Source organism: Silurus aristotelis (assembly GCF_946808225.1).
Source record: "Silurus aristotelis genome assembly, chromosome: 9".
Lineage (NCBI taxonomy): Eukaryota > Metazoa > Chordata > Actinopteri > Siluriformes > Siluridae > Silurus > Silurus aristotelis.
The window spans coordinates 5,274,258-5,302,063 of NC_139582.1; the positions used below are offsets into that span (position 1 = coordinate 5,274,258).

Here is a 27,806-nt window from a genome sequence, read left to right on the forward strand (position 1 = left end):
ATATAATAATATGAATGTAATTTAAGTGAAAGTGGGGTTTCTTTATCCTAAACAGGGTTTAAAGCGATCCTAACCGCAAAGCCTGCTGTTCTGTGATGGTACTCTGATGGAACAATTTGAGTCGACTGTATAATAATGTGTTCAGAAATTCTTTCTATCAAGGTTTCAGTAATAAATTATTTCATGCCTCACAATTTCACAAAAACCAGTAGTGGAGGAAGTTTTGCACTCACATTTTCATCGAGAACTTCAACAATGATGAAACTATAATAAATGAATATTCGGCTGTCTCCCCTTTTGAATCTGGTTTGTCTCAAGGTTTTTTTCTCATCTCATCTCAGAAGGTTTTTCCCTCACCATCATTCCCTCGGACTCACTCATAGACCTTTGGGACAAATTCAAGAATTTTAAATGTATATTCTTGAGGTAATTATTTTTCTACAGCAACAATACAAATAAAATAGATTTAAGTACTAGTAATAGTACCCCATTCACATTTTGACTAAATATGATATATATATATATATATATATATATATATATATATATATATATATATATATAAAATATTTTGAATGGACTTAAGCATCATAAGTAAAAGTAGTGATCTATAAGAACTAAAAAATTGGGACACTGTGTAAAATGTAAATAAAAACATATAATATTGGAACAGGGCCATGTTTACCATGTGTAGCATCACATCTTAGGTCCATATTTATGGAAACTTGCGAAATGTTTGGGAAAGAAATGTTATTCCATGTGTGTCTGATTCAGGATTCTAGCTGCTTAACAGTTCTGGGTGTCACTTGTTGAATTTGTCATTTTAATGGCGCACCAAATGTTTTTAAATAGTGAAAGGTTGACTGTAGGCAGGTGAATTCAGCACTCGGGCTCTTCTACTACAAAGTCATGCATTTACAATTATAGCATTTAGCAGACGCCCTTATCCAGAACTATTGAACAGATACAGTTAGCATGGTCTCGCTCAAATATGCAAGGGGGTCCCTGAAAAAGACATTTTCTGGATTAAAGCATTTGTTGCTCTAAAACCTGTATATACTATTCAGCATTGAAGGAGCCTTTCCAAATGTGCAAGCTGCCCATTCCACAGGCACTAATGCACTGCTATACCATTAGAAATGCAACCTTTTTAACTAAGCACTGATAACAAGCCAGATAGTCCCTCTCTTCTTTAGTCTGGGGTACGTGGTGTCCATGGTTTCCAAAAACAAAACAAAAAACCCCCTACTATTTCCCTGCTAAAATATAACTTTGGTATAAATAATACAACTTTTACATTTTGACTTGAGTACAACTGCTTACATATGAATGGAGTTGAAAATGATATCCACATTGGAATGTAGTGAGGTTTTTTAAAACAGCTTTTTTTCTTTAAGTTTTTTTTTTTTTTGTGTGTGTGTGTTTAAAGTATATATTCGTGATCATAGTAAGAAAAAAAAAAACACTACATGGACCAAATTTTCGGAACACCTCATTAGATTTGAACGTGCTTTATGAATATCTCCTTGCACAGTTAGTTCCCATTTGGTCTTATAATAACCTCCAGTCTTCTGGGAAGATGTTCCACTAGATCTTGGATCTTAGTTTGTGCTCATTCAAACAGAATGGATTTAGTGAAGTCAGGTACCGATGTAGGTAAGTGGAGGAGGCCTGGGGTGCAGTCAGTGTTCCATTTCATCCCAGAGGTGCTAAGGGGTTAAGGTCAGCGCTCTATAGCAGGAGATCTTTCACTCAAACCCATGTAAACTTTATCTTACTGGGGCTGGCTTTCTGTCATGCTGGAACAGGTTTGGGTCTGCTTGTTTAAATGAAGGGGAAATTTAATGCTACATCCAAAGACATTCTAAACAATGTCTAAAAAATATTTTTATCGATATAAAAGTACATCCTTAGTGTCCAAAACTGACAACAACATGATGATCTAGCCAAGATAAACTCTTATTAGATCTGAATGGGGTAATGAATGTTTTTGGTACCCTGTCATGGAATCCAATCCTCGTATGTTCCCAGGATAACTCCTAAACCAACACAAACCTGACAAGAAAACAGAGCATGTTCTGTCTAATATTATTGCAATTTTTCTTAATTTGTAGAACACTTAATAATGGACAATGTCTCAAAATCTTCCTAAGATGGCATGTGGAAGAAAGCTTGAAAGGAAAAAGACTTAAAGGGAACCCATCATCCGGGTGGCACCGAATGTCCATGTCCAATGTCCACCGAATGTAATATTGAACTTGAAAACAAAGGCAGAGGTATAAAAAAACTATAGTTAGTGCAGTGTCACTGTGGCTACTCACTCCGTACTGGAAATGCGATTTGCAGTGCGCTGTAAAATTCAGATGGTGTTGCATGAATACTCGAAACCGCTGCAGTCACTGGATTCTTTAACATTTTAAATCCAGCTTCAAGAATTTCTCTTAAAAGGAGTAAATCATGAAAATTCCACATATCGAGGGAGTGATTGAATGAAGGATGGAAGGAATGAAGACATTTGTTAAAGTATGCTGAAATAAGTAGAACATAAGCCAAATATATATTTAGAAAAATAAATATAAAAACACATCTGTATTACCCAAATGGGGTCTAACAAATATTAAATAAAATATTTAATTACATTCTTCCATTTATTTAATTGTATTTGTTCCAATTTAATCGATTAAATCAATCAAATAAAAAGTGTATTGCATCAATTTGATTGACTCATTTTTATGAGTTATTTTGTATTTAAATTAAGCTGGTATTTTATTTAAAACTGTGTTAAAATCTAAACTGTTCAAAAATGTTAAAAATGAACTCCTTTAATGAAAATATTGAACAGCAATTTTGTTTTGCATTTCTTCCCCCCTAACTTGAACCGAAATGTGAATTTTGTGTACCGTTACACCCTTACTGACAATAGAGGTTTTAAAGAGCTATAAAACATTTACCCACCTGCTACTTCTTTTCCCAAACTCTCTTAAAATTTATAAAACCATAAAAAAAAAAATTGCAACTTGTCTCGTTACCAAAGAACCCACAGCGCACAAAGCCTTGAAGACTTTTCTGTGACAGAAATAATTACAGCTTTACCTCCGACAGTTCCCAAGTGCCATGATGCAATTAAATAAAGACAGCATCAGTGAGGCCTTACTTACGATTTCTAAAATCCAACACGGACAGATTTCGGATAGAAGCAGAGCGAAGACGCTGAACTTTTGCTCCGGTGTGAAATCAAAAAAAGTTAAGCTCAGCAGATTTCTCTCCCTAAAGTGGAGGAAGGAGAGGGGGATTTGGCGAGGATCTGGAAAGGAGCTGACCGCTGAAAATAACGACACTTCCGCAAAAGCTTGATGTCAAAGTTTGTGTTTTAATACCAAAAATACAAGTCGTAACATTTTACAGTCAATGAAGTGTAAATAAATAAATTGAACGGAACACTAGATTTGTGAAACGCGGCCTTTTGTGCGACCACGCCGAAGGTGAACTAGAAAGAAAATTGTGCTAAAAAGGCATCGACAACTTTAAAGTCTACTGTCCTCGTCCTCCTTTTGGCAGCGGTACAAACTTCTGATGATAACCTTTCCGTTAGTCAGGGGATAATCCTAGAAGAGGACGATTTTGTGATACGCTTTGGCTAGGTGATACTCCGTATATTTTTCTTTTCATTTTCTTCCCTGTAGTGTTACCTTAAAAATAGCAATTCTTAAAAAAAAAATAATAAAAAAAAAGAAGCCAAACTTCAGTACTATGTGTCAGAACAAGATTTTACAGTCAAGGCTTAATCCAGTCACACACACAAAAAAAAAAAACAGGGCTTAAATGTTTGGTGTAATCTTGAAAAGGGAGTAAAAATGGAAGGCACATAGCTGACTGAGCACCCATGATTCCAAGTTGTTGTTTTTATCAGTTACATGATGCATTGTAAAACTGTAGGTATGAATTAAAGCCAAATACACAAACAAACCACAAACTGTATTTCTTATATCTCCAGAAAAAGCCATACAAAAACTAGCTAAACTATTTGTTGCTTCCTCCACCTTCTTCAAAAAAAAGTCTACAAGGATAAACAAGCGGCTCGCTTATTAACCAGAACTGCAATACAGCAAATACAAAAGAACCTGCAAATCCGATCGCATCGACGTCGCTCGACCGAACGCGCACGCCTTTACGACGTAAGTAATGGGAAAAAGCAATTCCCAGATCGTCTGCGATTTTTCCGAGCATCGTGTGCAAAGCTCGAACGACTGTGATTAAAATGCACAATGAGCTCCAGTGATTGCATGCTTCACATGCATGGAGTCATTATCTTCCTGATGCGTGCTCGTCTATCTATAAATTAGGCTGAGACATTCGTAATTCGGAGCGTCCGTATTACAAAAAAGAAAAAAATTTTCCTTTCGCTTTTCTCCCCCCCCGTACGCGATCTCAAAGCGGCATGAATTATGCATGCATTTTTTTCCTTCGCATAACTGTTGACACGAAATCAATACAAATATGCAAATTTAGCCCTCGCTAATATAAGACTCATTTTTTTCGGAAACTTTTTTTGACCAGAGGTAGCAGTCAATGTTTTTTTTTTTTTTCCTGTGGAAACCGTTTGGATATAAAATAATCCTTTGTGACCTGCTCATTGTAAAACTTCGCATCTCAAGTTTTAAATGTACGAAAGAAAAAAGATTAAAAATAAAAAAATAGAAAAAGAAAAAGGTCGAGTTTCTGTACTGGTTTAAATAGAAAAGGAAGAACTTAAAGCATTAAGTTAGATGTTCCTATTAGGACAATTAAGTCTTTCAGTATGTTTTGTGACTGTGTATTTAAACACGGATAAATGCATGTTTCTGACTGGCTGTCGAGTGAGATACATTTCTGATATGACGCCTCGTTCAGCTCCTCGTGAGCCGCCAGAGCGCGTCGATAGCACCGAAGAAAGAACCGACTGGCGTCGAGCGTAACGGAAGGGTGCATGGCGAGATATATAAATAAGCGTGATAAATATTAACAGAAAAATACAGACGAACGGAAATGAAATTCACCTACGATCGTTTCCTTACTTTCCCTTAACCATATACACAATATAAACAATACTGATAAATAATCTAACGGTGAAAAAGAGAAGCTGCCCTGTGGACGATTATAATCATGTCATGAAGTTGAAGTGAAGACTTTGAGGTATGAAATATTGAAAAAAAAATTCACCTGTGATGTTACGCGGTTAAAATATGTACTTGGATATTATTTATTTATCTATCAGTCATATTGTTTAAGATGAAATCTTAAACCTTAAAAAAAAAAAAGAAAGAATTTCTCTGAAGCTGTATATCAAAAAGCATTAAAGAAAAGAAAAAAGTGCAATGGAAAAAAAAATATATATATACAAAAAGGTACTGGCTCTAATTTTTGAAGAGATTTATTGTACTGTACGGGCATCCACCAATAGCTCACTGCGTCGTGCCTGCTTCCGGAGCCTGGCTTCCCTGCTGCTCCTTGCTCAGTATGATGCTGATGATGTCGTGCTCCTTCATGTGCTCCATCAGCCGTTCTTTGCTGGTGGACTCGAAGCCACACACACAGCAGCAAAAGAGCAGTACGCAGTACTCGGTGCCCCCTCTGGGAAGTCCGCTGCCATCTTTTCTCACCGGTACCCCCGGCGCTCTGGGGGCCGGAGGAGGCGATGGTGCCGAGTTGTCCTTCTGGCTCAGAATGATGATACGGTCCGTGGATAGATCTGGGCCTGGTTTCGAAGGCACAACTGGAGACCTTATGCATGCAGAGAGAGAAGGGAAAAAAAACACAACACAGATGTCTTATGCAGGTCTGAAAGGTCTTATAGTGAAAGATCATTCTAGTGGTGGACAGTAACGAAACTGATGCAATCAGTTACTGTACATAAATAGCACAAAAGTCATTGGAGTGCTCTAGTCAAAGTCCGATTGAGATGCTGTGGCATGACCTTAAACTGCAAATGTGGCTGATTTAAAACAATTCTACAAATAAGTCTTCTTCTATTGGGTTCTCCCATTAGGGGTCGCCACAGCGGATCATCCGTCTCCATACCCCCCTGTCCTCTACATCTTCCTCTTTTACACCAACTACCTGCATGTCTTTCCTCACCACATCCATAAACCTCCTCTTTGGTCTTCCTCTCTTCCTCCTTCCTGGTGGCTCCATCCTCAGCATTCTCCTAATGATATACCCCAAGTCCCTCCTCTGCACATGTCCAAACCATCTCAATCTCACCTCCCTCACCTAATGTCCAAAACGTCCTACATGCGCTGTCCCTCTAATAAACTAATTTCTAATCCTGTCCATCCTCGTCACTCCCAATGAATATCTCAACATTAATTCTGGAAAGAAGTGTGGGCCAAAACCCTCCACAGTGATCGTTACTCTGTAACGGTTACTATTACAGCATGCTGCATCCTGATTGGAGGGAGGTTGTAGCTTAGTGGTTGAGGCATTGGATTCTGGATCAGAAGGTCACAAGTTCAAGTCCCAGCAACACCAAACCTCCACTGAACACTTAACCCTAAACTGCTCAAATGTAAGTCACTGTGGATAAGGCAGTCTGCCAAATGCCATAAATATAAACGTAAATACATCTGGTATGCGAGCACATGCAGGATCCGGAGTGTGTTATGCCACTTATTATAAGCCACAGCTATTTGCCAGTAATTACAATAGTTCGTTAATTAACATGTCTGCATTTGGACGGTTTATGGTTAGATTTAATATTGTGAAGCATCCGAGAGACATTTATCTTCATTTCTCACCTATGTTATAAACACATGGGAACAAACCCTTTTAACGTCAATGACTATAAGAATCACTTTGTTTGCAGACTGTATTATGTAGAACATCTGCCCAACGTATGAGCCGTTACTACAGAAACGATAAAACATTCATACGAGTTCATTAATATCAACTTTCAATGTACAGCCAGAACTACACGTGCTGTTGTGTACATTTTGCGCAACTTCTGATCAGTTTGATTTGCGCATCCACCCGTGCTGTGCTACTGTTATTGCATCCCTCCAACACATCATAGTGAAGTTACAGGATCGTGAACCAATCAGATAACAAGAAACACAAAATTACAGCAACATATGCATTTGACACGTCTTGAACTCTGCATTTGAACTCTGCGTGTGACGATAGCGAGAGTCGCGTTCTGGGCGATATATTCGACATTACATGCTCATTTACTAACAAACTACAGGATCATAGACCTGTGCCATAAATAAACACCCAGTACAGTGGAAAGAGTTGCACTCTGGAGAACATACTGACATTAAATTCAATTCATTTTTATTTGTATAACGCTTTTAACAATGAACATTGTCTCAAAGCAGCTTTACACAGATAATGTGGTGATTAAGAATGAATAAGATGTTCTTTAGAAGTGTAGGTTTGTCCCTGATGTGTGAGCCGGTGGCGACTATAGCAAAGGAAAAAACTCCCTGAGATGGCATAAGAAAGAAACCTTGAGAGGAACCAGACTCAAGAGGAAACCCTTCCTCATCTGGGTGGCTCCGAATATCCATTTATTACAGATAAATGATGTTGAGGTGTGCGTTGATGGTGATCAGATGCAAACTGTAGTACTGAGTTGGTGTAGAAGACTGCTGACATTAACTACTGTCCAAATCCAGTTCCTGTTCTTACTCTGTAATTTCATAGATCCCCTGGGCGTTGATGAGAAACATCCCCAGCTGCGCAGAGTGGCCAGTCAAAAAGAACACCATCCAGAGGCAGGCTGGGACGAAGTGGGCAGATCCGAGAAACACGATGTGTTTATTATGCACCATTGTAGTGACATGACGTGCCTTCATCAGCCCTAAAGATCTGCCTAAATCAACAAATTACTGCGACAAAAGCATGTGAAAAAGTGTTTCTATAACGCACCATGTCAGAGTGTCGCTCACAAAATACCCACAAGGAGTTTACCGGTACACGTTTTCGGTATCTGTATCGTTTCGGTACAGGGTTTCGGTGCAGGTGTACCAAATGCGATCCTTTTTACGTGCGGAACATAATATGGCTGTGAGGATTTCAACTAAGTGGCGGACAGCAACTTTTGTTTTGCGCATGCTCGAAATCGCCGGCACTTCCTGTAATTGCCAACGTTTTTTATGACAGTCTAGTGATGTAGATTCTTTAGCGTTTTATGTCCAGCTTCAAGAATTTCTCTTGAAAGACGAGAAAATTCTGACAATTCCACATACCGAGGTAGTGAATGAATGAAGGATGGAAGGAATGAAGACATTTGTTACAGTAGGCTTAAATAAGAACAGTTGAGTAAATCATATCTTTAGAAAATGTAATATTAAATGTAACACACACACACACACACTGTATTACCCAAATGAGGTCTAACGAATAAAAAATTAAATAAAAAATTTCCTTTTATTTAATATACCGTAATTTTCGGACTATAAAGTGCACCCATATATAAGCTGCACCCACTGAATTTTACAAATATTTTTATTTTGAAGATAAATAAGCCGCACCTGTCTATAAGCCACTAATGTACTTTACACAGGCTTTAACGAGACACGTTACACACGGTGTAACAGGTGAAATATGTTGCGCTTCCTTTAGGAGCGTAGCGGTATTTTGGGAAAAGACCGGCACTGCATTCTTCCGGTATTTCTGCATGTGTGCAAGTCGAGGAATATGTGTTTATTATTTTCTGATGCTCATTTTTAGGTTTCTTTGACTAACCCTTAACGCTGTTGCCGAGAAAAATAAAGCACGCGTTTTGGAAACCTGTCTGTGCTTATATGATTTCATTTGCAACTGGAGTTAGCGAGCTATCTCTTCACCCAGACTCAACGCGTTACAACGGCTTGTATCTAAACAGTAGCCGACCAAGAAAGTCATTGTTCACTGTCTTCCTCCTTCCTTTCACAACTATTTCTCTCGGGAGTTTATCTTTTGGCATCGTCGTGCATTTAAAAAAAAAAAAAGTTTTTTTTCTCCCGATGCCGTGCAGCTCAGAACACAGGTGAGGTGCGTTTTTTCGTTTCCGTTTGGAAATTTCATTGGTCTAATGTTATGTCGCTCATTTTTTTAGCTTGAAGTTCGTGAAACCGGGAAAAACCCAGGAAAAATCCATAAATTAGCCGCTTCGTTGTTTAAGCCGCAGGGTTCAAAACGTAGGAAAAAAGTAGCGGCTAATAGTCCGAAAAATACAGTAAGCCAATTTAATCAATTACTCAATTAATACTAATTTATTAGCTTTTTCTATTTTATTTTCTATATTTCATTTTTTTTTATTTACACCAAGCAGGTGTTTAATTAAAAATACAATTTAAATATAAACTATAGATGATCACAAATGTTAATTTAAAAAAACAAAAAACAAAAAAAAAACAACAAGCTATTGTATGTTTTGCATTTCTTCCCCCAAACTGCACCAAAATTAAACACAACCGTGACATAAAAACCAAGTTATGTACCGTTTTGTGTATCGTTACACCCTTAAAAGCCACTCAAGCTTCTACAAATGTACACACAATTACAGGTCTACTAATAATTTATGATGGCTAGAATACTCAATTGAAACATTAAGGACTATAATCAGTACTTGCTGTAGAATTATGGGATGACAGACCAGACCTCCGGACCCATTTGTTTGGTTTACTGGCAACAGCCCCGAGTGCCTGAGTGCAGCGATACAAGATCCATCATCGAACTCGAAATGAACAGCAAGCAGAATCCTGCAGCTGTTTTCTGATCTGTCAGTTTGACTTGGAAGCAACAGATGTCTAATCATTTCTGTTCTCGTTCCTTATTTGCGCTTTCGGAATGTTGGAAGATGCTGGAATGTATCACAGCAGAATGAAGTGGACAGAAGTGTCCTTGGGCTTAATCTATTCATGCATTTATGTCAACAGTGTGTTTTTTTTTTTTTTTTTTTTAAAGAAAGTAAAAACACAATTTTTACAATTGTGTACAAATCTGAATGAACTCTAAAGGAGGACGATTAAACAAACGGACTTGTTAAATGCATCATAGCAGAGCTATTCAACAGACAAGTCACGATGCTGCTGAAATAAGACAAGCAATTATTGAAGACAAATGAATAAACCAGAGCTGTTTCTTTTTCATTGCCATGTTGCTTAGATTTTTGTTTCGTCACATTGCAGGTGGAATCTCCATCTAAGCAAAACACAGACAGTGAAACCAAAACACTACACCCTGATCAGACAAATCATTAAAAGTATATTTACGTTTATGGCATTTGGCAGATGGCCTTGTCCAGAGCGGCCTACAACTGAGCAGTTAGGGGTTAAGGGCCTTACTCAAGTCCCCAGCAGTGTTGGTGGTGTTGCTGGGATTTCAAATTGTGACCTTCCAATTCATAGTCCAAAAGCTTTAACCGCTAAGCTACCACCTCCCAAACTACAGTCTAAAGCCAGGCTCATTCTGTGCGATTTTTAATAGTCCTCTGTGACTGTTACTTGTCAGATTTTACGAACACGATCCTCATGTCACACTGTAGGATCTCAGTTATCATAATGTCACTGTACCACAGTCAAAAACTGACTCGAACACAAAAAAAAAATAACTCGTCCGAAGTTTAACTACATTAATCCGTGACACGTTCAGATCCTCGTTCTCTCGCTAACGGTATCTAGGAGCAAACAAAAAACATTTGTAGTGTTCATTTTGTTCATGACATGCATATAAACACCCTCCCTAACCCAAGTTTCTCTCTTTGCTGTACTGTCCACTTGACTCGTATCGAAATTTTCCTTGAGGAGGTCATAAGGTTCGGCGCTCCAATTGGTCCTCGGTTTGATAGAAGACTACAGATTTTAGCCCAGGACAATAGGAATCTTATAGGATTTTCAAAAGACCTTTGGGGGGTATGCAGCTATACCTGGCTCCCAAACAACAGGTCCTTTACATTCAGCAAGTTGCGAGGTGAAGCCTCCGTGGAGGAGACTTTTTCATCCGGCGCATCCGAGAGATACTCGATCAAAATTGAGTCAAGACTTGGAACTCTTTGCTGTGTTCCTCAAACCATCCCTGAAAAATTTTTGCAGTTTGGATGTTCCGCCAACATCACCGTGTGGAAAGCTTTATATGTCTTATATCTGTCTGCCAAGTTTTAAACCTAAACATCCAAGCACTGATGTGTGTATCGACACGCCTTTATGAGAGCATTAACTTCTGCAATTTGTGCTACAGCATCTCTTCTGTGTGATCGTTTGTACTAATCACTGCATACTGGGAACAGCCCTCCAGACCAGCAGGGTTTTAGAGATGCTCTGACCCAGTAAATCAATTCATCACAAATTCATCAGTCACTCATGTCCTTATGCTTCCAACACATCAACTTTAGGAACGATTTTTTTCTTTTTTACTTGCAGACTAGTATATCCCACTCCTTGGCAGCTACCATTGTAATGAGATCATGTTATGCACATCAGCAGTCAGTGGTTTTAATGTTCTATCTGATCTGTGTACATGATCGCAATCATTCTTCAGTTTCTGATTGATGTGCACTTGTGTTTCTGTGCAGTTTTTAAAACCTGTTAGCCTTCACCACAGCTTTTTGGGACTCACAGCTGAAAATGCCCTATCTAACTTTAAATGTTAACAGTTCCAGATAACAGTGGGCTAAATACACAATCTTTAAGGAGAATATACTTTGAGCTTCACTGTCCATTATCCATCAAAGTTGATATTGCTCTAAAAGATAAGTTATAGATGATGAAGTACCTTGAATATTAATTTCTTTATATATATATATATATATATATATATATATATATATATATATATATATATATATATATATAAAAATACATGAAATCAGTCCTGGAGCAATCCAGAAAAGCACAGGGTAAAAGCCACATGTCTCATGAGTTTATATTTCAAATTGAATGCAGATCTTCTTGAGAAATGAGATTCCTACAAACATTTATTTTAAAATATGTCTGGTTGCAAATTTTGTACACTTTACAGTACATGTACTCACTATAAATGTGATACAGTGTACTGTATTTCTACCAATTTACATAAAATTTATCTTGCTATATTCTTGCAAATGTTTGTGTGTTTCAAGTCTGTGGGAGGATGATTTACGGCTTAAACGATAACAAAAAAAAACAAACAAAAAAAAAAAAACACGGTGGTGTCCGTTTATCGTGGGCGGTTTTGGAAACGTACTCACCCCGATAAACGGGGGTTTACTGTATTCCTTTAATTCATTACCGTCAACCATTGCTTAAATTCAAACGTATTCCCACTTTACAATACACACTTATCCGACAAAACACAAGCATGTGATTTTAAAACACCAAACCAAATGTAACCTGTACCACTACTGATCCAGCATCTCATTAGAATCAGCTACAATGCTTCCGACTGCTGTATAATGATTAGCCAAGCGACACCAAGAGACTTAAGGTGACCCTCACCGGCTGCTTTGGGAGATCGCCTCGTTGATCGCCTTGTTCACTTGTTCGTAGTTATAGTTCTGATCCCCGGCGTGTTTCCACATATGGGACTTGAGGGACGGCGGATGACTGCACACGTATCCGCAGAGCGAGCACCTGAGCAGGAAAGAAAAAAGATGCATAAAATCTTCACATCTGTTATATCCTATTTACTAGTTTAATTAGACTGATACACTGTTTAGTTGCCTAGCATGAGATTTCACACGTAAACATACACTGCCCTTCCAAAAAAAAAAAAAAAAAAAAAAGGGTCACACACTAATATTCGGTTGGTCCGCATTTAGCTTTGATTTTGGCACAAATTCGCCGTGGTATCGTTTCGATAAGCTTCTGCAATGTCACAACATTAATTCCCATCCAGAGTCGGACCGCTGCGCAAAGTGTTCTCCAGCACATACCAAAGATTCTCAACGGGGTTAAGGAATGGACTCTGTGGAGGCCAATCCTTGTTTGAAAATGACCTGAACCTCTCTTTCACAATTTGAGCCCAATGAATCCTGGAATTGTCATCTTGGAATAAGCCTGTGCCATCAAGGAAGAAATAAATCCATTGATTAAATAACCTTGTCACTGAGTATATTCAGGTAGTCAGCTGACCTCATTCTTACTAATGCAACCGACTGTAGCGACCCCAGATCATATCACTGCCCTCACAGATTTGTATGGTAGGCACTAGGCATGATCGGTGTATCAGTTCATCCACCTCTCCTCTTACCCTGATCACGCTGCAACAGGTTAAATCTGGGCTCATCAGATCACGACCTTTTTCCATTACTCCAGAGTCCAATCTTTACACTTCCTAGCAAATGGAAGCCTTTTTTTTTTTTTTTAACGATATGATGTCACCAAACGTTTGTGATTCGCCGATCACGATCATTCCAGATTTTTTTACGTCCACGTTTTTTCCTCGAAAATGATGGTTCACACTCTCCCTCCAGTTTTTAATAACGCTTGGGACAGTTCTTTAATCCCTATTTCAGTCATTTCAGCAATATCCTGTTTGTTTTCTTTGCTTGATGCATAGCAATAATTTGACACTCGGTTGTTTAAGAAATAAGCAGCTACACACTGCATCATTCAGGATTTAATATCTTGTTACCAGCAGATACATAATCATCCATGCAGTAACTATTCAATGTGAAGCTCTTAACTATTTGCTTAGTTGAATCCAGGTGGTGATTTTTTTTTTGGACGGGCAGTGTAGCATAAACATTTAACTACAGGAAACTAAAGACCAAAGAAAAAAATATGATGGGGGAAGCATTTTATCTGGATGCTGTATAATTTCATGTGTTACCTCATTTCCTTGTTGTTCTATATTTAGCTACAACTCTGGTGTATCTATGTGACCTTCAGTTCGGCACATCTGTTCATTATGATTCATATCCACTTTGTCTGCCTTGTGGCAAACGAAGATAAATTGCCAGAGGTGAACAAATGTTAAATTCATTAGCTAAGCCACCAGGCAAATAAAAGTTACAGTGCCCCGCCCGGTCGCAGGTTTTGGCCGCCTGGAAACCTAATTGACTAACAAAAAGTGGTAGATAATATACAATGTGCGGAAAGTTAGTCAGATAGTTCATTCCATTAAGTCCTCAGGGTCTCCACGTTACTGAGTCTATTTAATTAATTATGCGTTTCGGTCATGTGATTCAAGAGCGGGTGTGTTATTAAATAAAATCCGATATTGCCCGTGTGTATGTTTAATAGAGAGGACCTGGCAACATCTACGCAATTGTTATATCTGAACTTCATGACAACTCAGTAACTCAGTGGACTTTTCTTATAATACCTGTATGAGGAAAGGTTTTATATATTATATGAATAAATAAAATTTTATACATTAATGAATAAATACAATTTAAAAACTTCAAATAGTGAATTATTATATAGCACTATACGTTTAAAAAAAAAAAAAAAAAAAAAAAAAAAAAAAAAAAAAAAAAAAAAAATAGGAGCATGTCAGTGACTCGCCTCTAAAGGCCGCTCTCGTAGTAACAGATGTAAAAGCTATCGGTACGGATGTTTGACAATAGCCGATAGTTCCAGCAAATCAACTATCGGTGCTGATTAATCAGCAAAACCGGTGAATCAGACGACCTCTAGCTGCTATGCATACTTGCCTTGCATCTGCCAAGTTACGTCATTCAGCAGATTTACAGAACTTCATATGCGGACAAATTTCCATGATTACGAGAACATGTCGGTTTGATTGACACCAAAGGGGATGGCCATTCTTTCCAGCAGAACCGTTTATTTCCATTTGGAATCCACACTCATGGGGTAGTTATGTCAGGACTCAAACTCTCCATCTCAACATTAAAGTAAAAACTTTGACTGCTGAGCCACTTGAGAGTTCAGGAGCATAAAAGCGTTTGGCTTCTCTGTGCCGTGGTGCTCACCTGTACTGCTCGAGCAGCTGCACGGCTTGGTGCTCCTGTGGGTGTCTCTTCATGTGGCTCTTTAGGCTGTTCATGTTGGTGGTAGCGAAGTCGCAGCTGCAGCACCTGTGGCAGATCAGAGCGAACGTATAAAAACACTTCTAAAAACTGAAAACTGGATTCTTCTCCCACCCCCTGCCAACAGAGCTGCGACTTGTCCCAGCATGGACTCGTGGCTGGTTTAATTTTTTTTTTGGATGCCTGCTTATTTGCGAGGCTTGTTGCGAAGTGCACGATCGCCCCGCAGCTCTGAATGTGAAGTATGAGCCCATTTGTATGGAGTCTGCGCTCAAACAGTGATGTTCGGCCCGGTGTTAGTTAAAAGGGGCGAACATCTCTGAGGGGTTGTTTGAAGTAGGCGTAGGTTAGAGGAGCGGAATGGCTGAGAAACAACTCCATGCGCTCAAAGAGGCCCTACTGAGAGCTCGGGATTGTATGCGTGTGCGTGCGTGTGGACACGTCTTTGACACCCACACCTAACACGGCAGAAAGCACTCCACTCGCATATGAAAGCTTTAGGTGAATTAAACTTGCGCTTTACTGCCCTCTTGTGGTAAAATGGAACATCACAGCTCACACAGTCACCACACAAACTCCGACAAAAGGGATTTGAATGGGTTTCATATGAAATTCACTCACTTGATGAATTCTTTAATTTTTTTTCTGCTGTAGAGGACAAAAAATCATCATGCTGTCTACCACTTCCACTGCATCCCACTCAGCGCATAGTGCTCAGGCGAGCGCTAGTTGAAAGGGCTATGAGTCTCTGAGGGGCTGTTTGAAGTAGGCGTAGGTGAGAGAAGTAAAATGGCTGAGAGATGTCTGCATGCGTAAAGAGGCCCTGTGAAGAGCCCGAGTATGAGATTCCCTGTATGTGTGTGTGAAGATCTTTATTTCTACATCTAAAATCATGCTGGGAAGAGGCTGCGTTACAATCGTGACACTCTTTTTTCGGGCATCTTCAGTAAACGCTGCATCCTGGTCAGAGTTACCGTTGGTTCTCGAGTCCACTATGGGTTTGCTACCGTTCTAACTTCCTCTGTATACAAACTATAAATGGCCAGTACTGTCTCTGGTGCAGTAAAGCTGGTTTTACTCAGTAATTCTGTTTCTATAATAAAAAAAAAAAGACTCAATCTTTAGTTAGTTGAAGCTCGATTATAAAATATTTATATATATATATATATATATATATATATATATATAAAATCATATATAGCGAATCAAGAATAAGAAATAAGCTCTTGCTTCTCTCACACACACACACACACACACACACACATTACAGCACTGTGAAATTCTTTCCTCGCATATTCCTGCTAGTCATGAAGCTGGGGTCGAAGCGCAGGCATACAGCGCCCTTGGAGCAGATAAGGCAAAGGGCCTTGCTCAAGGGCCCAACAGTGGCAGCAGTGGGGCTTTAAACCTCCAGCCCTCTGATAAGTAACCCAGTAATAATAAACCTCAACTTCCGATCAGTAATAATACCAGCCCCCCCCCCCCCCCCGCTTCCTACTGTTTTCAGTTAATTTAATGTCAAATTGACACCATTTGGCTCAGCAGTAGGTGCTGGGGGTCGAGGGCCTGATCCAAGAGCCAAGCGGAGCAGCTCAGAACAGCTGAGATTTAGACTCATGTAGGGCTGCAACAACTAACCAAGCTGCAGCAGTAAACAATCACATTTTCAGTCACTGTTGTGGTTTTCAGCGAATGCTTTTGCATTTGAACACCAATTCATAATTTTTTTTGTTGTTGTAGCGATTCGTTTCTCCGTTTTGTTCTCTTCTCTTTTTTTATAGCGTTTGTTATAGCGTCTGTTGTACCGCTACAACAGTAACTTACCCGTTTTCAATTGTGATTTACTGCGGCTTTACTACGCTAAAATGCTCGTTTTCAGTGTTTGTATATTTAATTTATGCAAATATCATTTAAATATTACGCAAAATTACATGTATTATATTCATGATGCTTATGTCTTTACAACTGAACAAAGCGTGTGTATTTTTAAAGCATGGTGGTCAACTTGCCATCTGCAATTATTATTAAATACTATACAGATAATTTTTTCTGGTTTTTGTTGTTGTTTTTTTGTTGCACTCCTTAACAAGCAGCTACTATAAGCTTTTGAATGGCAAAATTAAAGAAAGTTAAACTCTAATATCTGGCTTTTGCATTTTAAAAGTACACTTTTGTACATAAATACCCTGAATTAGGGTTCTATATTGTTATAATAAGCAAAACAGCTTTTTTTAAATTTTTTTTATACTTTTAGTGTAGTAGGGTCGTTTGTTGTGGCCCTACACTAATGACAATTCGATCCAAAATAGAACACCTTTACCACCATCTCTTTCTTTTTTTCTGTCAATGTATTTCTTTCATTCTTTCTTTACATTTTATACATTAAAGTGAGGTTTTACTGCCCTCTTGTGGTTGAAGAATGCTCATACACTCACCCGTGGCCACCATGTGAAACCTTTTAATCTTCCTAACCTGCATTTAATGATGGTCATTGCCAGTGCCGTTGAATTTGGAAGCCAGGGTTATGTTCATTGTGCTCATGTACCGATTTTACAGGGTAAAAAAAGGTTTCTCCAAAGTTTCCTGAGGAGCCGATACGCACCTGTAGGGTTTGTCAGAACTGTGAATTCTGCGATGGTTCCGCACTCCAACGTAGGTGGAACTGGTATATTCGCACATGTCACATTTATACACTTTCTGCTCACTGACACTATCTGCAGAAAACACAAAAATTATTGCAGAGCTTCACGATCGATGACGTGGCAAAAATACAAATCCTTCAATATTGATTACTAAAAATAAAAATAGACGGTTTTTACCGTCTATTTTAAATAAATAAATAGTAAATAAGCAATATCACGGCATGCTTCAGTTCTTTATGTCAGGGTGTTTACTTAGTTTCTAAAACACAGCTCACTGTTTTACTAGCTACAAGAAAAATCTATTGATTCTATACACAGTATCTCACAAAAGTGAGTGCATTCTTAATAGACTATACTATAGAAATGAAACTTGGATATATTTTAGAGTAGTCGATGTGCAGCTTGTATAGCAGTACAGATTTACATGTTGGAATCCATGTTTCCTTCAATGAACCGCAGCTCCCCAGTACCAGCCGCACGCATGCTGCCCCAGACCATGATGCTGCCACCACCATGCCTGGCTGTAAACAAGACAATTTTTTTGGTACTCCTCACCAGGGTGTCACCACACATGCTGGACACCATATGAGCCAAATAAGTTTATCTTAGTCTCATCAGACCACAGGACATGATTACAGTAATTCATGCTCTTGGACAAGTCGTCTTCAGTGTACTGAGACGGTAGAAAAGCGCCATGTGTCTAACATCCAGCAGCTCTATGAGGTCATTATGAAGGCGTGGAAGAGGATCCCAGCAACAACCTGTGCAGCTGTCCAGAAGGATTAAGGCAGTGCTGGATAACTATGATGCTCATATAAAATATGGACACAGTTTTGACATGTTCACTTAGGGTGAAGAAAACTATTGTTAAAAACCTTTTAAAAAAAGTTAATTTATATGATGATGGATACATTATAATTGCGGAGTGTATTTGCCGAGACTCTCACCCTCGTCAGTCGTCTTTTCAGACTCTTCCACATTCGCTTTGGATTCACAGACGGGCGCGAGGGCCACAGCCGTGTCACTGATCCCGTGTTGCTCTCTCTCGTGGTTCCTCAGCTGACTCTGAAGGAGGAATTCAGAAGAATAAAAAACATTCACAGATTAATCACAGGCAACATATTAATGAATCCACACTAGAAAGAAAAGGTCAGTGTCTGCAAATGTTGAAATTTTATAATCGGATTAACTTTTACTGCTGTGCTCAGGACTTGTGGAGCGCACTCTGCACAAACATTTTAGTAACCTTCAGCACTCTGACTAATTACACTAATGAACAATTACACTCTTAAATACAGAGAGAAATTAGAGAAGGAAAAAAGAGAAATGCTGCACTGCCACCTTAATCTGCTGAAGTAAATATACTCACAGGAACAAAAGTGAGTGGATGGATGAGTGAGTGAATGGATGGATGAATAGGTGGATGGGTGAGTGGATAGATAAGTGAATAGATGAGTGGATGGATGGATGGATGGATGGATAGATGAGTGGATAGATGAGTGGATGGATGGATAAGTGGCTAGATGGGTTAGTGGATGGATGGGTTAGTGGATGGATGAATAGATGGATGGATGAGTGGATGGATGGGTGAGTGGATGGATGAGTGGATGGACGAGTGGCTGGATGGGTTAGTGGATGGATGAGTGGATGGATGAGTGGATGGATGAGTGGATAGACGAGTGGATGGATGAGTGGCTGGATGGGTTAGTGGATGGGTGGATGGATGGGTTAGTAGATGGATGGATGGGTTAGTAGATGGATGGATAAGTGGATGGATGAGTGCATGGATGGATGGAAAAGACAGAAGGGTGAAAAGATAAGATAGATGGATGATATAGCTGGATTAAAGGATGTGTAAGATAAATAAATAAGATGGTGCAAGGACAAATGGCTAAGACATATGTAACAGGCTAGATGATAGATTAATTGATTAAACATAAATGGATATATAAATATAAATATACACACGGTTTGTTTTTTTGAATAAATAAAAAAAAAAACCAGATGCAGTGTTCAGGTGAGATGTGGTAGGTGCAGTGGGGTATAAACATTATAAAACAAGATAAGAGCAAACTCGAAGTGTGCAAATTAAATTAAAGCAGCAGCGCAAACTATCAGAGCGTAAACACTGTAATCAGTGTAAAAGGTGAAAAGTGAACGGCAGTAAAGTTACAGTGTGCGTAGATATGGATATCGCACGTTAGTAGAACCGTTCATATTCATGTGCACTTCCACTTCTGCCATTTATGTATTTGCTGTTACACTGGTGACAATAATTAAAATGTACACTTCTTTATCATATTTATTATTTAACACAGGGATGTTGGAAATAAACGAGTGCTGATTATTCAGTAATTATAGTAATGTTATATGGTGGTCCAGTAACAGCAGCTGTAACTTTTTACTTCAATTTCATACTGCCAAAAATTCTGGAAAAAAAATTAACAATAATATTTTCCTCAAGGAACAAATCGGACCCAATCTGCCAACCCTTTTGTATTTGACAAACTAAAGATTAAAAAAAAATATCAAGACTTCCTCAGAATTAAGACCCTTAAACATTGAAAGCATGACTTTTGAAAATCTCCTTTATCTCACCACTACAGAGCTGCACTGTCCACTGAAGCAGAAGGAAAACACCACAGGTGGTGCAAACCTCTGCAGCACAGTGCTGCCAGAACAACTTTATTTTTTAACAACTTCTTTAAATAATGAAAGGCTAAGAAAAAAAATTTAAATACTCAAATCAGACATAAAAAAAAAAAAAAAAAAATTCAAAAAGCAGGCGCATATTGCTATCTAGACTTTTTATTTTAACATTTTTTATTAGTTTTAACCAAGATGCGATATCAGGTACTGGTTTATTGTAAATTATGTCAAGGCTGTTTGAAAAACTAATTTATGACCAACCAACACTTTGGTGTATATGTCTGAATATGCAAAGTGGCAAAATTCTGAATTATGAAGTTGAAAAAAAATGGGTGCCAATATTTATAACTACATTTGAACGATAAGTAAATTTTTGTAAATTGACACTGATATTTCTTTATGAACGAATGATACACCCATAATGACTGACTTACATGAATACAATTGATACACGTTATTTTCATTCAGTAACATTACTAATGGTTTATTACTGCATGGTTTCTTAACAGTATCTAATGAAGCATTTCTACTCTAATTGATAGATGAGTTTTATTCAAGATGATTTATTAATCCAAACGTAAATATGTAAAGACGCACGTGGGCTGAGTTTTGGCCCAAACAGAATTTGGCTTCATGTCTAATCTAATTAACTGCTCTGATGTTTTTCTAATAAATCTGGTTACTTATACACGCTCAGACTTAAAGCAGCTTTCAGGGGCAATTACTTGCTTAAAAACCTATAATAGTGGAGTTTAAAGTCACCCAAAACATGTTTTTAAAAATGTCCTCAATTTAAATCAATATTTTACTTGACATTTTGGTTCGACCAAAAAAATCGACTACCGGAATTTCCGGACTATAAAGCGCACCCATATATAAGCACTGAATTTTACAAATATTTTTATTTTTAAGGTAACTAAGCCACACCTGTCTATAAGCCGCAGGTGTCTATACTAATGTACTTTACACAGGCTTTAAAGAAAGACACGTTAAACACGGTGTAACGGGTGAAATATGTTGCGCTTCCTTTAGGAGCAGAGCGGTATTTTGGGAATAGCCTGCCAGAAGCGAGCTCTCCCTTCACCCCGACTCAACGCGTTACAACGGCTTGTATCTAAACAGTAGCCGACCAAGAAAGTCATTGTTCACTGTCTTCCTCCTTCCTTTCACAACTATTTCTCTCGGGAGTTTATCTTTTGGCATCGTCGTGCGTTTAAAAATCACCTGATGGAAGTTTTTTCCTCCTGATGCCGTGCAGCTCAGAACACAGGTGAGGTGCGTTTTTTTTGTTTCCGTTCGGAAATTTCATTGGTCTAATGTTATGGGGTTCAGTTTTTTGGCTTGCAGTTTGTGAAACCGGGAAAAACCCAGCAAAAATTAATAAATTAGCTGCGTCTTCGTTTAAGCCGCGGGGTTCAAAAACGTGGGAAAAAAGTACCGGCTTATAGTCCGAGAAATACGGTACATATTTTGCAAAGTTTTTACATCATGAATTTTTGAAGCATAATCAGAAATTTCCCTACTATACACATGCTGCATGGCCTTTATTTGCATACTGGAAAGGTTTTATGATGCAGAGGAAATAATATCAACAGGTTGTATGGAAAGTCGTACATTTAATCGCCCATCATTGCACATCTCAACAATGATGCACCTGTAATGAGGGTTTCTGCAGGTTTCACCAAGTTTTATTTATGACCTTTTTAAGATCATTAATTCAATTTAAGACCTACATCACAACATGAACACACACACACACACACACACACACACACACACACACAAATACTTAGCAACTGGCCTTAAACAAATAAAATTAATTTTGAATTAAAGAAAAATTTCGAGGCCAAGTTTCGCTAAAAGTTCCCTGACGAAGTCTCTAACGTCTGTGGTACAATCCAAGAAAGATTCGCGTCAATAACAGGAATCCGATCGGCTGTTTCATTGTGGTCTCGTTTGTAGTTTTAAAAACAGCTAATTATATTTGGACCAGCGATAGAAAGAACTACACCACGGAAAATTATCAAAAAAAGTGCTAAAGCGAGCCATGAGCATTAGAGGAAGCGTTACATGGACGTAAAAAAATTACTTTTTTGGGCCAAAAATTTGGATTTTTAAATGTTAGACTTTAAGAAAAAACACTGTGAAATTAATGAACAATTGGTTGCCAAGTAGACGAGGACAGGTTGGCTTTTGAGTCTGGTTGCTCTCAAAGTCTTTTCCTCGCCACAGTCACCACTGGCTCGATCGTTCTGGATAAACTAACAATTAGATGGAACAAACCAATAGGCACTAAACTTGTCTTTTATACAACTTTACAGAACAGCTTTACAGAGAGATGCAATGTCCATTGTTAAAAGTGCTCTACAAATAAAAACGGACTGAATTTAAATAAAGTGTCAAATGATGAAGCAGGGGAGGGGGGAGGGATGGTTCAGTGGTTACGATTTAAGACCTTTGATCAGATAGTCAAAAATTCTAAAATCCCTCCACCACAAAGCTGCCCGCTGCTGGGCCCATGAACATGGCCCTTAACCCTGAACTATACTGTAACATACTACATATACTGCACATTAAATTCTCATTAAAATGAGTTTTAGGTAACTTTACACATATATAAAAGTCTTTATTTGCATACTAAGAAAGGTTCTACACAGAGTCTTAAATTTCCCTCGAGATCTGGCAAAATACTTTGCTTTAAAACTGGTCCTTCGTGCACAATTACCTTATAGTGAAAGAACTCGTTGCAGTGCTTGCACTGGCAAATGCGGCTCTTGCGGTGGTGAATCATATGGTTCTCCAGATCGCTGCTGTCAGATGCAATGTGCTCGCAGATGGGGCACTGGTGAGGCTGCTTCTGCCTATGGACACGCAGGTGCTGTTTGACGTAGCCCTTGTTGCAGCTGCTGTAAAGGCACAAACGGCAGCGGTAAGGCCTTTCACTTCCGGCGACGTACTCCACCATTGCTTCTGTGGAGGAACAATCATCCACCGCATCCACCTCTCCTGTCGGCATATTGCCATTCAGAATCTGCGGATTGTCCTGCAGCTCCTTCAGAATGTCTTCATCTGAGGCATTCTGGTCCGACCTTTCTCTGAGCCGTTCAATGACTGTCAGTAACGACATGCTAATTCCAGCTTTCGAAGGACCTTCCAACATGAATTCGTCCCTGGAACCCTGGCTGAGGTTTATAAGGGCGGCTGAGCCTGGCATCCCAGACGCCAGCTCTGTTGAAGGTATCTTTATGGTGGATACAGCAGACGCAGCAGACAGATCAAGTATTTTCTGGCCTGTGTCAGAGATCATATTTGAAGTGCCTTTAATACTGGACTTGCTCAACTCTGGAGCTCTCAGTGGCATAGCCACAAGGGCTTCGGCCGCCAACGAGTGCAATCTCAGGCACTCCGAGTGCGTCCTCCTACGGGCTGGAGGCAGATTCTCTTCTGGACGTGACTCAGACTCTTGAATTTCCATTTCCTGATGCTCATTGCTGTCATTCCAGTCAATCAGAACTTGTTCCTCACAGTACATAGGGTGAGACTGGGTCTCAATTCCTACTTCCTGGGAAGAGAGTATGGTCTTGTATCCAGGAACCTCCGGGCTGAGGAGCAGGGGCTTGTTAGCAACAGGTTCCTCAGTGCAAGGCAGTCTTTCTACAATAACGTTGACGTGGCCTGCGGTGTTGCCACTGGAGCTGATGATTTTCTGTACTGAAGACAACAAGCTGTCGGTGTTCGTCTGCTGGTTCTCAGTCTCCAACTCCAGCTCCATCTGGGCCTCAGGAGTCACCTGAACCTCTCCTGGAGGCTCCTCTGATAGAGATTCTTGAACAGAGAAAAAGTTTTCGAGCTCCTCCGCACCTTCACCCTCACATTTCTGTTTTGCCGACGCACACAGTTCCAGCTGAGTGGACGGAGCACTGCGCAGAACCTGAGCTTGTTCTTGAACAGGTGCAAGAACCACAATAGCCTCCTGCTTTTTACACTGCTCTATGGACAGGTTGCTGTTCAGGGTATATAAAGGGTACGCCTCCTGCTGGTCAGTGTCATCTTCGAATATAGGGTATGAGCAGTCTACCAAACCAGCATGTTTCCAGGCATGGGTTTTCAGATTGCGCTGTTGACCGCATTCATAACTGCATATCAGGCAGTGATACCGACCATGCTCGTAGCTGTACCACTTCTTAGGGGCTTCTGGCATTTTCTCCGACTCACAGTCCGATTTCAGGGCAGAGAACCCCATTGTACCCTGCAGATTTCCTTTTAACGATACAGTCTTTTGCTCTGCAGAGGCTCTATTGGTGCAGTCGCCCTCCTCATAGTGGAGCCTGATATGCGTTTCTACATCCTTCTGATGATTGGACGTAAAACAGCACTCGGAGCACATGAAAATAAGGTCGTTGTGCTGCTCATCGTGCCTCTTCATGTGTTCTTTCAAAGCGCTCAGCGTGGGAGAGATAAAGCGACACAGGCTGCACTGGTACCAGGTAACCATGCTGGCACTTTGGTTTATAAGTTCTTTATCTGTGACGGGAATTGATGCACAGCTGAGATCCTCTCCATGCTCCCTGGTTCTTTTGGACGGGGAAACCCCTCCGATGCCCTCTCTGCTGTCTGGCACCATTACCGAGGCGCAGGTCATGGAGGGACGCTTTTTACCAGACAGAGTGCATTGCCTGGGCCGTTTCTCCACTATCTTACTGAGCTTCTCGATCACCTGGATGAGAGAATCTGCAGCCTGCTTGTGCTGCTCTTGCTCTTCTTCCTCATCGTGAAGGCGGGAATCGGGGATGTAGACTTCCTGATGATCCCTGGAGCAAGGAACTAGAATGGCAACACCACTGCTGTCCTCCATACCTAAGTACGAAAGCAAATACATCATATTAATTCCCCAGTGGATTTATTTTTAAAAAGTGAAATATTATTATATAATATATTATTAGATATTATATAAAGAAATATTAATTTTTTTATTATTATTTTATTCTTTCTTTTTTGTCTGCAAAGTGACTTTTTGGACCAAACATGTAAGTAATAGAACACAGAAGGTCCCCAAGTTACGATGGTCTAACTAAATTTTTCGAACGTATTGTAAAAATTGCTGTTTTGCTAAATGATGTACTGTAATTTGTTAAGTTCTTAATAAAATGTAGTATTCTACCCCATACTGTTCGAAAGATTTGTTTTGTAAAAGTAATTTTGTGAATAAAAAAAAGGGACTACAGACGGTCCCCGAGTTACGACGGTTTGACTTCGATCTTACGATACGACAAAATTGTAAAAATATAAAAAAATTTCACGTACGTTCATGTAAAGTACGTTGGATGCGCAACGGTTTCAAACCGCAATATCAGTGATAAAAGCGCGAGCGCCCAAATATGTCGCATGCTTGTAGTGAAAAAACAAAACAAAAGGAAAGGAATCAGTTTAGAGCGGAAAATCAAAATTATAAAATCAGCATGAAGCAGGAAAGACCGTCACAGCCATAGCACTGTCTTCCACTTACGATGGGGTCGTCGTAACGTATCTCCATCGTAAGTAGGGGACTAGCTGTATATTTGATATTCAATATCGACTCGATGTCTCGAGAAGGCTGTTAAAAGAATGTCCACCACTGGAACAAATAGGAATATTTGATGTAAGGAATAAAGATTTGAGCATTCTAAACAAATCAAATCATCGGAAATATTATTTTGATCTAGCAGTGTCATTACTGTCCCTGCTGAATGCTGTTCGGGGTTTTCTTTATTATGATATCCATAGTGACATCATGAGGTTAACGACTATACTCCAGGGTCCAGCAGTGGCAGCTTGGAAGTGAAGGGATATGAACTCATGACCTTGCGGTCACCTTATGTTTATGTCTGGATGGTGTTACAGTCAGGATCAAGAACCGGATTTTGACTCCCCGCACCCAACACTTTCCCGCTATAGTTACAATAAATACCGTGCTGTTTGGGGGTTACTGTGTGTCGTAACTGAAACCTTGCAGCAGACATTATGTTGTTATATTCTCACATAGTGGTTAAGGTGCTGGGTTACTGATCGGAAGGTCGGGGGTTCAAGCCCCGGTATCGCCAAGCTGCCACTCTTGGGCCCTTGAGCATGGTCATGGTCGACCCTGTGCTCTGACCCTCAGCTTCTGAGCAAGCTGGGATATGGAAAGAACAAATTTCACTGTGCTGTAATGTATATGTGACAAATAAACACTCATATTCTATTCACCAAACAGGAAATGAAACCTTCCAACTCTAATAGTGACAACTCCATGACCACAAGTTTGAATGGCTTAAGGTCAGAAGTTCACAAACCCAACCTAAAGTACCATTCATTAGTTTCAGGCCAGAAGAAGAAGTCGTCAGCTGTTTGCCTTAAGAGGGGTCTGACCCCGAGCAGGTCAGCAGGAGCCGGGTCTAAAATACCCTGACTCTATTATTGCACGCCTGAGGATCGTCACACTGCGGCTTTGTGACTCATAGCATGACTTTGACCCCAGACCAGATCAGCCTGGCCTTTTCTTCATGAGGTTTGGTTTCAGGGTGTGTGTACTTGTAGCACCTGAACGTCAAAAAAAAAAAGATAAGACGACTTTATCTCTCGGCCAAGCTCGTGCACGTCGTATCAGAAGGAAATATCAGATTTCCTTTGATTTCCTTCACTTTCCATGTCTGACCACAAAGCACTCCGCAACTTCTGCTTTCTTTGGCATGGTGGTGTGAAAGCAGGATTTCACTTCCTAATAAAACACACACACACGTGTATCATAAAAACATGAACACATGAGTCATGGCTTGAACTTCAGTTGGGTTCAGCTGAAAAAGAGGATGAAGTTTGGGCAGGATTTATGACGTACACAATTAAAGTTTTATTCCCATCATACATTTTTTTTTTGGATATCTAAACTATAAAAAAAAAGAGGACTGGAATAATCCGCAATATTATTATATCAATATTTGAGAAACCTCAACCCATCACAAGATGCATCCAGAGATGGGGTGGTTTAAAAAACATGAGCATAAAGAAATAAGATGAAATTGAGTTCATGATAACTAATTAAAGCTCCAGACGTTCTCTGATAATCAAACCACGTCGTTCCTCAAAGCCATGGAGGTTTTTATGCCATCACTACACAACGAGGAGATACACATGGCGAGAATCTGGCTGTATTCCAAATGCATATCTTGCTCACTAGAAAGGCGCACTACATACAGGACGATATCACAGCTTCCAAGTGCACTAGATATAAGTGATGGAGGCGTTTAGGACTCAGCCTGCGACTCACACTGAAGACCAGCCACGGTGGAAAAAAGAAGACACTTAAAACCCTGGCGTTGTTTCCTAACCACCTCGGAATCATGCGACTTTTATAATCAGGGAGTCATTTACTTACTGATGCAGCAGCTCCTACTGATCTTTGGCCCCAGGTCGCTTGGGATTCGCAGTTTTTTTTTTTACTCTCAGGCAGTAAAAAAAAAAAAAAAGTATCTCACTTTTTTCTCACGCTGCGCTCAAAATGGCGAGCATGGACCGCCGATCACGTGACACCAGTTTGGTCAGGTGACCAGCCAGGACTGAGAACGTGA

At 39.6% G+C, this 27,806-nt stretch overlaps 1 protein-coding gene across 1 annotated transcript; it reads right to left on the bottom strand.

The window, feature by feature from the left end:
* Positions 1-3,350: 3,350 nt before the first annotated feature.
* On the bottom strand, positions 3,351-27,804 carry znf507 (zinc finger protein 507). The gene is made up of 7 exons (XM_083549900.1): positions 27,614-27,804; positions 22,949-25,080; positions 18,522-18,639; positions 17,535-17,646; positions 14,876-14,980; positions 12,435-12,569; positions 3,351-5,760 (listed from the first exon to the last, which is right to left on the bottom strand). The coding sequence occupies exons 2-7, from the start codon at positions 25,076-25,078 to the stop codon at positions 5,442-5,444; spliced, it is 2,919 nt and encodes a 972-aa protein (XP_083406026.1). The 5' UTR covers positions 25,079-25,080; positions 27,614-27,804; the 3' UTR covers positions 3,351-5,441.
* Positions 27,805-27,806: the final 2 nt, after the last annotated feature.